The sequence below is a fragment of the Rhinolophus sinicus genome, chromosome 5 (genome assembly GCF_057876585.1).
Source record: "Rhinolophus sinicus isolate RSI-liver-muscle chromosome 5, RSI-T2T, whole genome shotgun sequence".
Taxonomy (NCBI): Eukaryota; Metazoa; Chordata; class Mammalia; order Chiroptera; family Rhinolophidae; genus Rhinolophus; species Rhinolophus sinicus.
This window is the reverse complement of record NC_142505.1, coordinates 70,306,111-70,320,612: the sequence shown is the minus strand read 5'-3', so window position 1 is coordinate 70,320,612 and position 14,502 is coordinate 70,306,111. Positions and strand designations below refer to the sequence as shown.

Sequence of the window (14,502 nt, the reverse complement as noted above, 5' to 3'; positions counted from 1 at the left end):
AGGGTACACTGGAGGGAGGCTCTAGCCAGTGCAGTAAGACAGAAAAGTTAAAAACTGGAAAGGCAGAAGTAAAGCTAACTTTATTTGCAAATGGCATCATCACCCATGTAAAAACCCTGAAAAATCTATAGAGATGCTACTAATAAGTGAGTTTATATTATAGAAAAGTCGTAGGGATAGATCGATATACAAAAATAGCTACTGTATTTCTATACCCTAGCAATAAACAACCAGAAATTTTAAAATGGCAACATTTATAATACCATCAAAATTATGAAATATTTAGGGGTAAATACGACAAAACATGTACAGGACTCGTGCATTAAAAACTACAAAACAATTCTAAAAGAAATTAAAGAGGGCCAGCCCCCTAGCTCAGGTGGTTAGAGCACTGTGCTCCTAATGCCGAGGTCGCTGGTTCGATTCCCACATGGGCCAGTGAACTGCGCCCTCTACAGCTAAGACTGTGAACAACAGCTCTCCCAGGGGCTGGGTTGCCGTCGGCTGCTGAGTGCTACAGCAGGCAGCGCGACTGCCACAGCAGGAGGGCGAGCAAGGCTCATAATACCAGCATGGGCCAGGGAGCTGTGTCCTACACAACTAGACTGAAAACAACAGCTTGAACCGGAGTATGGGGGAGAGGCAGAAGAAAGGGATTTAAAAAAAAAAGAAAAAAAGTTGAAAAAAAGGTGCAGATAAAAATGAGAGGAGGGCGGCCTGATAGCTCTATTGGTTAGAGCGCTGTGCTCTTAACAAGGTTGCCAGTTAGATTCCCACATGGGCCACTGTGGGCTGCGCCCCCCACAACTACACCGAAACAACTAGTTGACTTGGAGCTGATGGGTCCTGGGAAACCACACTTAAATAAAAGTTTTAAAAAAACACACAAAAAAACGAGGGGAGGGAAGGGAACAGAACCAGTCTCGTACTCTGCAAAAATCAGGAGAGCTCTGAAGTTAGAAAAACTTTCCTGATCACACCTTTTAAAAGTTCAAAAAATGAAATTAAAAAACAAAAACAAAACAAAAAAACACAACACAAAAGTTATAAGGTCAAATTCCATAAAAGTTATACATTTTAAGAAATCACTATAATCAAAAATAGTGTAAGGATCAGAATAACTCCCTACAGACAACAAAACGATACCACAAACACGCCCCAAAAATTATTACATACAATTTCAAAATAAGCTGAAAGGTATTAAGAAAATGATAAAACCACTAAAAGAACATAAATAAGATTTAGAAAAATTCGGTAAAAATGAAACAGACAAATAGATCAATGGAACAGAACACAGAATTCAGAAATAGACCCACATAAAAACAGTTAAGTCATATTTGACAGAGAAACAAAGGCAATACAATGAACAAGAGTCTTTTTAACAAATAACGCTGGATTGGACAACCACAAGCAAAAAAAAAAAAAGTCTAGATACCTTACTGTCTTCATGAAAATTAATTCAAAATGGATCATAGACCTAAATGGAAAACACAAAACCATAGGACTCCTAGACGATAACAGGAGAAAAGGCTACATGATTAGGGTTTGCAATGACTTTTTAGATGAAACACCAAAAAAGCACAATCCATGAAAGAATAAGCTGGGCTTTATTAAAATTAGTAATTTCTGCTCTATGAAAAACACTGTCAAGAGAATGAGAAGACAAGCCACAGACTAGTAGAAAACATTTGCAAAGACATATCCAAAATATACATAGAACTCTTAAAACACTACAAGAAAATGAATAACCCAATTTGAAAAATAGGCAAAAAACCTGAACAGACACCTCACCAAAAAAGGTGAGGTAGCAAGTAAGAATCTGAAAAGAAGTCCTTAATCATATGTCATCAGGGAAATGCCACCACATGCACACCTATTAGAAAGGCCCAAATCCAGAACCCTGACACCACCACAGGCTGGAGAGGATGTGGGGCAGAAGCAACTCTCACTCATTGCTGTGGAGACGCAAAATGGTACAGACACTTTGGAAGAGGTTTGACGGTTTCTTGCAAAACTAAACATACTCTCAGCATACCATCCAGCGATCATGCTCCCTGGCATTTACCCAAAGGAACTAAAAACTTACATCCACACAAAATCTGCATATGGACATTTACAGCTGCTTTACCCATAATTGCCAGAACTTGGGATCGCCCAAGATGCCCTTCAGTAGGTGAATGAATAAACTGTGCTACACCCCAGACAATGGAATATCTTTTAGCACTAAAAAGAAATGGACTGTCAAGTCATGATAAGACACGGAGGAACTTAAATGCATAGTACTAAGTAAAAGAAGCCAATCTGAAAAGACCAGATACTGTATGATTCCAACTATATGGCATTCTGGGAAAGGCAAAACTATGGAGACAGCAGAAGATCAGGGTGCAGAGGGAAGGAAGGAGGAATAAGTGGACTTGAGCACAGAGGATTTTTAGGGCAGTGAAAATTCTGCATGATTCTGTAAATGGTGGATACATGTCATCCAGCATTTACAGAATCATAGTCTAAACCCACAGCATGTACGACACCAAGAGTGAGCCCTAAGATAAACTGTGGACCCTGAGTGACTATGATGCATAAAGACGGGTTCATCAGTTGTAACAAATGCAGCACTCTGGTGGGGGTGTTCACTGGAGGGTCACACACTGTACTTTCTGTCAAATTTGCTGTGACTCTAAAACTGCTCTACAAAACTTATCTATTAAAAAAAAATCAAAATATTAGTGGTTGGCAGGAACTGGAAGTGGGGGGAATGACTGCCTACAAAGGAGTACAGGGAAGTTTTGGGGTGATGAAACAGCTCCATGTTGTAATTGGGTAGTAGTTACACAACTGTGTGTATTTGTAAAAGAACTGTATACAACAAGAGTGAGTTTTACTGCATTTTATTTTACTATAAGTTATACCTTAGTTTTAAAAAGATTTTAAAAAGTATTCAACAGATGAATATGCAAATACAGAGAACAAATCCCTCTGGGGGGGGGGGGAAGCAAGGGATCTGAACAAATACTAAAAATTATAATCCAAGGAAACTTTCTTGAAATTAAAAGAAAAAAAAAAAATCAAACTACCCATTGAAAGAACATACTATCCCTGAGACTATCAAGGTAGAAAAATGAACACCAATATATATTCTAGTAAAACTACTGCTTTTTACAGGGAAAAAACTCCTTTTGACCATCTAGGCAGATAGCAGATAACCAATAAAGGAAAGAAAACTAGACTGTCATCAAGCCTATAGCAAAACTGGAATGACATACTCAAGATACTTAAGGGAAGAATGGGACGCAAGGGTTTTACATTTAACCAAACTGACTTTCAAATATAAAGGGCACAAACAGGTGGCAACATGGAAGAAACTCAGAGAATATTGTTCCCATGAGCCCATTCTTAGGAAACAGCTAGACAACAAGCTTCCAGAAAACCAAAATGGTCAGACAAACTGTGGGAGACACTAAATATAGTTACTTGCAAAACTAGGTCTAAATAGGGGTTTATGCAGGTTAAATGGGAAAGCTGATAGTAGGTAACTGATACATACTCTGATGATACAGATAGAGTACAACTATTTGATGCTGGGGAGCAGGGTGGTATACAGTTTGACCTCTCTCAGTACTCAAATTGGTAGTATTTTCAGTATTGTTATTCTGAAGACAGTCATGTGTATAATGTGGGATATAGCAAATAAGTAATTATGGGATATTCTAATTCCATCATCCCACGTCTCTGAGAACTAGGATTCTCAGTATTAAAGGAAATACAGACGTAACTATAAAAAAAGGTTAACTAAAATCCCTGTTTTTCTGAATTTGAATAGAAAGCATCAGTATATTTTCATCAAATTTTTAATTTTAACAATACAAACATTTTTATATCTTTATCATACAAATATGCATACATTATTTATAAGTATATCACATCTTTTCATCATAAATGTATATGACCACACGTATTTCCCAGCTCTGTCCAGTGAAGACCTAGAAAAAATGACCAACCCAGTAGCAATGAGTATCCCTAGCAACAGATATGGTTTTGAAATAGCATTTCCAACTAAAAAAAAAAGATTTCTTGGAAAAAATGACATATTCCAATTTTGAAGCAGGAAATAAACTAGATGAGCCAAGAAAAACTTGCCGTACCAGATAGCAAGGAAACTACTAAAGACAACTAGGGCTCTGTCAGAGAACTCAGAAATCATTTTAAGCAGCTCCCCCATTAGCCAACAACAGGACAATTTAAGCATCAAAATAAGAGTAATAATTACAATTCATGACATATGTTTGAAACGCAAGTGTTTAAAAATACTACTTAATAATGTACTTTAAAAAACCCAACTGGCCACCCTCAAAAGACACAATGGTTTGTCCTGGAAACTAGCAAATAAAAGAAAAGAAACAAGCATTCTTTTCTGACTTTCCTATGTAAATAGTAGATTGGGTAATTGATTAGTAAATGAGGGAAAGTGTCTCTTTACAGATGCAGCTCACCTAATGGAAAAGGAAGGAGAGAATTAGACTCTCACAATTTTGCAACCCTCAAAGAATTAATGGCTCTGGGCACTGAGTATCAGTAGAAAAGAAGGCATTCACAGACATATTTGTCTCCTGAAGCTAAAGCACAATACCTCCTACACAGCACCACCTTCAGTTCTGCCAAAGACCTTAAACCTGAGTCTGACTCAGCCTCTGCACGGCTGTGCACGTGCAGGAAATGCTGAGGGGGAGAAATATGCTGAACTGCAAGAGTATCATCAGTTAGCAAAGGACAGCCAGCAGGGAACAGACAGGAAAACCTCCAGGTTCAAAAGATACATCGTAAAAAAAAAAAAAAAAAAAAGGAAGGGGGACCTGTAAATTAAGACAAACCAAATAAAAAGGGGGGGGGCTAAACTATAATGCCTGGTATACATAATCTGGTGTTAAAGCTCTAATAAAGGAAGTGACTACTATGAAAGTCAGGATAATGGTTACTTGGAGGAGCAGGATGGGTGTTGGGACTGTCTGTGGCATACGGAGGGTATTCTGAGGTAGGTGCAAAGCTTCTAATTTTTGACCTGGGTAGTGGTTACAAGGCTTCTGGCCTTATAATAACTCATTAACATATTTGTCTGCGTGGTTTTCTTTATGTTTCATTTTACAATAAAAAAGGCTTTCTTAAAAGTAACATGATTAAGCCACTTGGCTTATCTGTTTACCTGCAGATGGCACAAGGAACTGAGCATCCACCCCCTTGGACCAGGGAGCACAGGAGGTGACTGCGGGTCCAGGATCAATGACCTCAGACCCCCTAAAATTTGTATCAAAGGGTCTTAAGGAACCGATGCCACAGCATATGCAAAAAATAATGGTCTCAGTATGAAATGATTCGGCCTTGACAATCTCTACACGTAGGAGCTTACAGATTAAGGACCAACTGAGACAATGAAGGGACGTTCCCAATAGTGGCTTTGTTAACTGCAACGTCCTGGTGCAGAGACCGAGTCAGACACAGTCTCTCCTCCTTTACGACTAGTAGAGATCAGACTATTTGTTAAGATCGTTGCTCTAGAGCAGGGGTGTCCAAACTGCAGCCCGCGGGCCAACTGCGGCCTGCAATCCATTTTTAATTGGCCTGCAGCAAATTCCAAAAATATATTTATTTACTTAAATAAACCAGGTGAGGCAATACGTACTTCACCTCGAGTGAGTGGCCCGGCTGTTTGTGTATTTTACCGCATATGGCCCTTGGTGAAAAACGTTGAAAAAAGTTTGGACACCCCTGGTCTAGAGGAACCTCCCCTCTTCCTTCCCATCTTTTATACAGATTGGTTCCCAAAGTTCAGAGCAAGCAGGGAAGAAACAGTGACTTAAAATCTCACTGGCGTGAGTGAGTATTTTCGAACTTATCCTGATGTTGCAAGAAAGAGGAAACTTCTCTACAAGCACAGAACTGTAATTCAAAAACTGCTGGAAAAGAGAAAATATAGTTAAATACCAGTCTTGCAGAAATTAAAAGGGCAAGGTGGGAAGGACTGCCTGTGCTTTGAAGGTAACTGGTAAATGAGAGCAGATTTCTCTTTGGGCTCCCCTGACCCGGAAAGTCAAATTAACAGGAGAAGGGAAAGAGAAGAGAAATTTCACTCCCTACCACACCTACTTTATGAGACTGAACTCACTTAACTAAGGCCAGCACTCTAAAACTCCAGAGAGGGAAAACGGGAGGCCCATGTGGGAAGCCACCTCTATCTAGTAAGGCTGCAGGGGAGTGTAGGTTTACTCACTCATTAGGTTAACCAGAAAGTTTGAGCTGACAAGGCAGGAATATTATTGTCATTACTTCCTTTCTGCTTCCTGTATAGCCTTTTTCTACCTAACCTGGCAGTTATATCTTGTCTACGAGTTATTTATACTAGTACACTCCCTTCTTCTTGCTCCCGAATAGGCTGTCAGCTCCAGAATGACGGGGCTGTGCCTTTTCACTTGTACATCTTCCATACGCCTGCCACACAGCAGCTGGCAAAATGTTTTATGCATAGCACATGCTCAGTATGCTTGCTCCATTACATTAAAAATCAATCAAGGGCAGAAGGAAGAGAAAACTTACTCTGTATTATTTCAGGAAGGCATGCATAGGTATATTAGGCCAACAAAACACAAAACTTCTTTAGCACTGGCTGCCTTCAGAAGTAGTAGTGTCCCTTCACCTTTGAAGTATTAAAAAGGCTGCATGCCCACTGGCAGCGATGTTGGGGCTATCCTCCGTGGATCTGGGGGTCATATAAACCTTGAAAAATGCTAGACTGCATTAAAGGTAGGAGGGAATTTTGAGAACTGCTTCAAACTCATAAGATTTTTTGTTTCTGAATAAGGCTGTCCTCAGAAATTCAGACTGAAAAAATCTAATGAAGGAGAAACAAATCTATCCCAGAACTTGTACTACCGTGTTTCCCCCAAAATAAAACTTAACTGGAAAATAAGCCCTAGCATGATTTTTCAGGAGGACATACCCTGAACATAAGCCCTAATGCGTCTTTTGGAGCAAACCTTAATATAAGACCCAGTCTTATTTTCAGGGAAACATGGTAGAACAAGCATGTCCCACCCCATTGGAAATCTATAATTTGATAATACAAAAGCTCAGTCCTACTTTATCAGAGAATTAAGTACCAGAACAAACCTTTGCGCTCTAGGCACTTCACGTTATTTCCATTTCATCCTTGACAATATTATCCCCATTTTATAAAAGGACACTGATATTGAGAGCATAAATAATGAATGGGTTTTGAATTTAGAGTCAAATCATATTCTTTCCACTGGACCTTCCTGCTTCTAAGATAAATTAGCATTGGTAAAACTCAACCTTGCTTCTTTTATGAGCTGGCATTAGAAAACGTAATTTTCTACCTTATCTTAATGTCTATACCATAAATTCATGCTTGCATGTCTTACCACTTATTTCAAGCTCTGCCCAATGTGATTTCTTTCCATTCGCTGCTTCCTCAGAAGACATAATTGTGTACATCCTCCGAGGGTCAGGGGGCTCGTATTTCTCTTTGGGCATGCCTATTGAAATAAGAAAAGACACCAATCAGTATTATGAAGAATCAAATAACTGAAAGCATCTTTTTAAAAAGTAGACACCTATATTATGATCTCTAAATACTATATCCCACTGAAAAGAGCTAACAGCTCCTTGGAGAAATGGAGGATTGAACAAATTAATTGTTAAAAAACATTTCTGAGAATGAGACAAATTTGAAAAATACAGGACTATTTTGTTCATTTCTCTTGTGGTTTTTTAAAATCCTTATAAACACATTCTGAAATATTTAGGCGGAATGAAACTTCACTATCTTGCATATTTCCCCAAACTTCTTGCACCGGTCTCACTTCACCTTATTGGTTTGCACGAACCATAACCCACTTTAACCAACTCTCCACCTACTCTGAATATCCACACAGCTGAATTAAACACAGCTGGAGAAAAACCTACCACCATGTGAATTTTAAGTGGGCCATTAGCAACCACTTACCTCAGATGGACTCTTTTCGCTCACCAGAAATTATACTCGAAATTCTCCTAGTCCCTTCTCCTACATGACTTCTCTCTTCAAATCTCGAACACCCGCTCCTCTATCTTCCCTCTCTTCTATTTTCTCGTGAAAACAGAAATCACATGAGGCCTTTCTATGAACTCCGACCTACGCCCATCTATACTCTTACTAGGGACAAAATGCCTGCCCTCTCGGCACTTAATTCAACCCCGTGACGTTGCCTATTCAAGGACATTACTAGGCAAATTTCTCAAACATCAATATTTCCCTCCACGCTGGACCCTTTACCTTCAGTATACATTATTTCCTCTATTAAAAAACAGTCTCGATCCCATTTCCCCCTCCATCTACCACGCTATTTTCTCTCATTCTCTTTACAAACAAGAAATCCTCAGAAGAGCCTGTCTACCGTCTCCTAGTCCTCTTCTCCCAGTTAAACCCATTCAAATCAGTATATGTTTTTAACATTCCACCAAAACCTGTCAATCAGTATATGTTTTTAACATTCCACCAAAACCTGTCAAGAAGAAAACCAGTGACCTCACGTTGTAATATCCGAGGTCACTTTTCAGACATCCTTTTACGTGTCCTATGGTCAATATTTGACGCAGATGACCACTCCCTGCTAGACATACTGCACTTATTTCACTTGGCTTCCAGGGCACCTTTTCTCTTGGGTTTCCTCTTAATCTCTCTCTAGATTTAGTCTTTTGCTAGTTCTTCGCGCAGAATTGGAATTCACTCCATTTTACTAAGAGAAACCTGAAGCCCAAAAAGATTTAACCAGTGTTACAAAGCTGGGAGTAGCAGAATCAGGCTTTGAATGTGTCTAATGAAAAGTTAAACCTACTTTTTAAGTGAAATAAGCCAATCACGAAAAGATAAAAACTGTATCATTCCATTTATATGAGGTACTGGGAATAGTGAAAAGCAGAGAGACAGAAAGCAGCATGGAGGTTGCCAGGGGCGGGAGAGGGACATGGAGAGTTAGTGTTGAATGAGTTAGAGCAGGGGTGTCCAAACTTTTTTCAACGGTTTTCACCAAGGGCCATATGTGGTAAAATACACAAACAGCCGGGCTACTCACTCAAGGTGAAGTACATTGCCTCACCTGGTTTATTTAAATAAACTAAACATATTTTTGGAATTTGCTGCGGGCCAATTAACAATGGATTCTGGGCCGCAGTTGGCCTGCAGGCCGCAGTTTGGACACCCCTGGGTTAGTTTTGGTTCTACAAGGAAAGTTACAGCGGTGAATGGTGGTGTTGACTGCACAACACTGTGAATGGACTTAGTAACACGGAGCACTACACTTAAAGATGGTTAAGATGGTAAGTTTTATGTTATGTATATCTTTCCCACAACAACAAAAAAACTGGCAAAATATTAAAGTTACTTTCTTTATGCTATGCTGCCTCCCAACTGATGGAAGTCACGTTATTTTTCAAACACAGAAATGGGCTTTGACCATGCAGTCAAAACACAGGAGGTAAGTCATCCTAAAAAGCTGCTTGAAAAAAGAATACAAATGGTGAGAATCATCTGCACAAGAAATAGCACATCTATTTCTTGTTTTGTTAAATATTGATTAAAAAACTCTTATGCCAATTTCTTCAGAACAGAAATACGACTGAAGTTTATAGACAGATACAAAATCCCTAACACAGAGAGCTAGACAGTCAAGCACTGTTCCTGTTCTGTCTAGAAGACAATCGGTGAAGCACGTGCCCATTCGGAACGATATAAACACACCAGTAACAACCGAGAGAATATAAAATGCTGCATAAGGCTACCAGACTTCAATAACATCCCTTAAGATCACCCAAATGCCATGATTCTGACCAGGTTCTATTTAGAAAACTACCAGATCTTCACTGGCTTTTCCAAACAGGATTTAATAATGGTAAGAAATCGCTCTGTCCAGCAGAGATTAGTATTCCAGTCCTATTAATTATTAATCAGTTTGACTTCTTAGTGAAAGTTCAGAAGTCTGATTTACCAATCTCACGTGAGCTTAGTTAGGCTGAATCAATATCCAGAGTTTGATCACACCTCAGAGAATGGTGTTACGGAACTAAGAAATCTGAAAACCAGATCCTGGACCTGGGTTCATCCCATCCAAGGGTCAGGATTTCTGTCCTGGAAGCCAACCACTCCCTTTCTTTGTTTTTCAGAACATGAGATGGGCTGTCTTAAAATTTAAGAGATAGGTCACTGCTCTAACCTCGAAAGCAGTGAGATCTTCTCTATTTCCCAAATCCCCGAGGATGAGGCAGTGTGGGAGGGTGGGGGATGACAGAATAAAAGAAATGGTAACAAACTGGACAGTCAAGCTCTTTCGAGGAACAGCAAGAGAAGCACAACCCCACCCATTTTTCCGGATGTCCGACAAAACAGCATTGGAGACTAGACAGAGAAAAGGATGTAAGAATACATTCGATTTAGGATTTCCCCCAAAGCTTTGAAATCAACAAAGCAGATCTTGCTCTCTAAAAAAATACAGTTTGTTACTGCAGATTATCAAAAAAGGAATAAAGGGTTTCCAAAACAGACTTGAAAACTGTCAAGGAGAATTACAAGAAACTTTTTTAAAATAGCTAGGCCAGAGTCAGCAGGTATCTCTCTAGTCCATCTCCTGCTCCTTCACTCCAGTGCCACACATCACTACTGGTGCTGGCAGCATAAACTCCATCCTTGTTCTATGTACATGTCAGAGAAACCGTTTTCATTACTTTAGAGTAATTACTTACCTCAAAGAAACATAGGACATTACTTACCAGCATTGAGATATGCTTTTATAATTAAACATTTTATGAAATGGCTTAAAAATACGGAACTATGATTATCCTGGGAAAGTTAGTGTTGCAAAGCAGAATTACAAACCATAACACAAGGAATAAAAAGACTATCCTGGAACATTTAAACTAAGGGTGACCTAACTACATACCATACACTTCGAAAAACTGCTGTCTAGATCAGGGAAAAACTGTAGGAATCAATAGTCTGTATCCCACAATTTCAGAACCGCTGTGTGTGTGTGTGTGTGTGTGTGTACACACACGGATATAACACAGTGAAAGGACAGTGACAGGATTCACAGGGATTTATCAGAATCTACAGTAAAGAGAAAAGAAGTAAGACGAGAACTAAGGAAGCAGACTGGAATGAACACATCCACAAAGGCCCAGTGAAAAAAGTTACACCGCCCGCTCCCATAACCCCAAATAGAGTAATAGTTCCCTAGTTACAGACCTTAAATTAAATGTATTTTAACCATCCTCTGGCTACAAGTAGAAAAAAAGAGCAGCTGGAGACAGGAGCATAAGGAAAGGGGATGACAGCCTCTGGTCTATTTTTTCTGTCAGGAAATAAAATTTATGCTCAATCAAAATTGGGGAAAAATATCTGAATCCACTCCATGGGAAAAGGATATGTAATCTCAAACACCAGTGCTGAAATTACCAACCATAATTGCCACAGCCAACAGGTATGCCTGCTTCTTCCCCAGCCCACCTGTACTTAACCTTTAAAATGTCTCTGAGGAAACCCAGAGCTGCCTAAGAACTCATCCAAACCATAACTGAACAAAAAGCAAGTCAACAAAGAGCACCCAATGTTGAACACAACACACACAGCACGACTATACAAAAAAGAAAAAAATTACACAAAAAGGCTTCTCATGCTTAAAGAAGTTAAAATGAAACTCATAAAAACTACAAATAAAGAAGTATGGGACAAGACAAACTGAGATAAAAAGGTAGACTGTAGACCTAATAGGAAGAAAATGATTATTTGAAATTAGAATCTCTAAAACAAGGTTGAGGCAAAAAAGGCAAGTCACAGAAGAACGTATACACGTAATTCCTACTAACACAAAAGACAAAAACAGGCAAAATTAAACAAACATGTTTTTAAGGAAAGAAAAAAGAAAAGAAAAGAAATAACTAGCATAATATCTCAGCCAGTAATTACCTAACCTGTATCTCAGCAAATCTACCATTCGGTATTTACCCAAGAGAAATAACAATGTATGTCCACAACAAGGCATTTATATAAAACAAATGTCCATCAACAGTGAAAGGATAATCAAGCTATGATATAACCACATAACTGACTACTGCTTAGCAATATGAATGAACTATTGATATACGTACACATATACACATTATCTCAAATTATCCTGAATGAAAAAGATCCCAAAGAGATTCCATTTATATGATCTGTAGTGGTAATTCACCTTATGGGGAGTGATGAACATATCTGATATCTTAAATGGGATGTGGTTTATAGTGATATATAGTCATCAAAACTCAAACTGTACATTTAAGGTCCATACATTCTATTTTATGTAAATTTTACCTCAACTAAAAAATATTCTATACTCACACAACTGGTCAAGTGTGAAGACTAACAAAAGGGCATTTTCAGACAAGCAATTACTAAGGAAACATACGACCCATGTACTTTTTCTATATAATTACTCATTTAGCATTATTTATGACCAAAAATACAAACAACTAAACAACCATCAATAGGAACATAGCGTTACATCAGTTACTGTACAGCCATACTATGGAAAATCATGCACTTGTGAAAAGAATGTTAAATAAATTACTTGGTACTATATTGAGTTAATTCACATTGTGGAATTAAGCAAATAAATACTTATGTTGATGTTAGGAACTAAGATTTTCAGGGTAAGAAAACATTTCTAAATCAAGGAAATTAAATGAAAACACCAACACTAGAACTGACTTGAGAATATTAATATAAACTCAAGACTTTTGTTTCTAAGTAGTCACTGAAGTGTTCTAGAAGCAATGTTACCTCTGGAATAATACCTCCTAATCCTTGACTTGGATAAAGTTCTTTGCAAAACGGCCAATTACAAGCCTGGGGCAGGAATTGTATAAAATGAGCCTAGGACATCCTTTAATGACAAAAAGCTAAGTCTAATGGGGTCATCATGATGTGACACGATACAGGAGCCAACTAGAAGGGGTCCTCACTGGCCAAAGTTGTGACAATTTCAACAAAAAGCATCAATTATAATGGAAATGAAATACAATGAATCAGTAAAAATTTATGGATAACATGACCATTATCTAGTGCTGCAGAAAACAGAGCTGGCAGTGATCTAAAAAGATGGATTGGCAGCCGAGGAAAAGATCACAATAATCAAGGGAAGAAGAAAGCCAGAGTGGGGAAAGGGAGAGCTGAGGGGGAGGGAGGAAAAGAGAGGGGCGGGGAAGGGAAGGCCATGGGCACAAATCAGCCACAATTGTGGCAGCTATTAAACTAAGGAAACTGGTAACTATAGAGAAAACTTTAAGGATTTATCCTTTCAGCAGGCACTATATTTCAGAGCAATCAAACAGCCCCAGGTGAAGGAAAAGTGCTGCCTTACAAAAGAGTGACAGCTAACAAATGAAGAATGATAGAATTAAAAACAACAAAAGTAACAGCATTTTGTAATTCCCACTGATTCCCTTTTAAGTAAAGGTTACAAACTGGGTTCCGACCATTAGATGAATCACTGGCACTGGCTAATGCTAAGGTACCACCACCACCCAGATGGGTTTCTGACCATAAGGTGGAAAGTGTTTAAGGGAGAAATAAATTGTTCCCTTCTTCATCCATCTTTCCAACTGCTACCTGGGGCAGGTCCAGGCAGAGGGTCTCCTGATGCGCGGGAGTATGAAGTACCCATAAACACGTAACTTGAAATAAGAACTAGAGGAACGGGCCTGATGACAACAAAGAAGCAAGCAGACAGAAGGAAAGCGCGGGGCTCTGCAGGGAACTGGTCTGCCTTCAACCAGCTGGTGTCAGGACTAGTCTACATGGAAGAGAATTAAGGGATAGAATCAGATGCAACGAACGGTCCCTACATAGGATCCAAAAATCAGCAATAAAGGACATTTTGTGGACAGCTTGAGAAACATTTCATATTTAGCTCATATTTACAATAATAATGAAAAATTATGCAATCATGCTATTTTGGTCATGTACAAAAATGTTTCTTGTTAAAAGGCACTCTGAAGCTAAATAATTTAATTCTATCGGCCAGATTTTTTTCAAGGGAAATAAGGATGAGTCACAGCCAATCTCAACTGACAAGATAAAATGCTAAATTAAACATCTCTCTTCCTTGACATGCTTTTCACATTTTCTCCTCCATTCTTTGTGCTTTACTTCTTTCGAAAACATTAAAGAGACAAAAAGAAGTGGGGCAGAGGGAAGGAAGGATGGCGGGAGGGAGGGACGCAAAAGCTGTGTGCAGAAAGACACTTTCGGGCTGGCCCGGTGGCTCAGGCGGTTAGAGCTCCATGCTCCTAACTCCGAAGGCTGCCAGTTCAATTCTCACATGGGCCAGTGGGCTCTCAACCACAAGGTTGCCAGTTCAACTCCTCGAGTCCCGCAAGGGATGGTGGGCTCCACCCCCTGCAACTAAGGTTGAACACAGCACC

The 14,502-nt window shown here is 39.1% G+C and overlaps 1 protein-coding gene across 3 annotated transcripts in view; it reads right to left on the bottom strand.

Annotated features, from left to right (window-relative positions):
* Positions 1-14,502, bottom strand: part of CNOT6 (CCR4-NOT transcription complex subunit 6) — a 55,044-nt gene that overhangs the window by 28,671 nt on the left and 11,871 nt on the right. For all 3 annotated transcript variants that reach the window (XM_088798556.1, XM_088798555.1, XM_088798557.1), the window contains one exon: positions 7,428-7,541. In XM_088798556.1, the coding sequence (XP_088654682.1) occupies positions 7,428-7,539 (112 nt within the window). In that variant the 5' untranslated portion in view covers positions 7,540-7,541. Of the gene's footprint in view, positions 1-7,427; positions 7,542-14,502 lie in introns of those variants that run through there.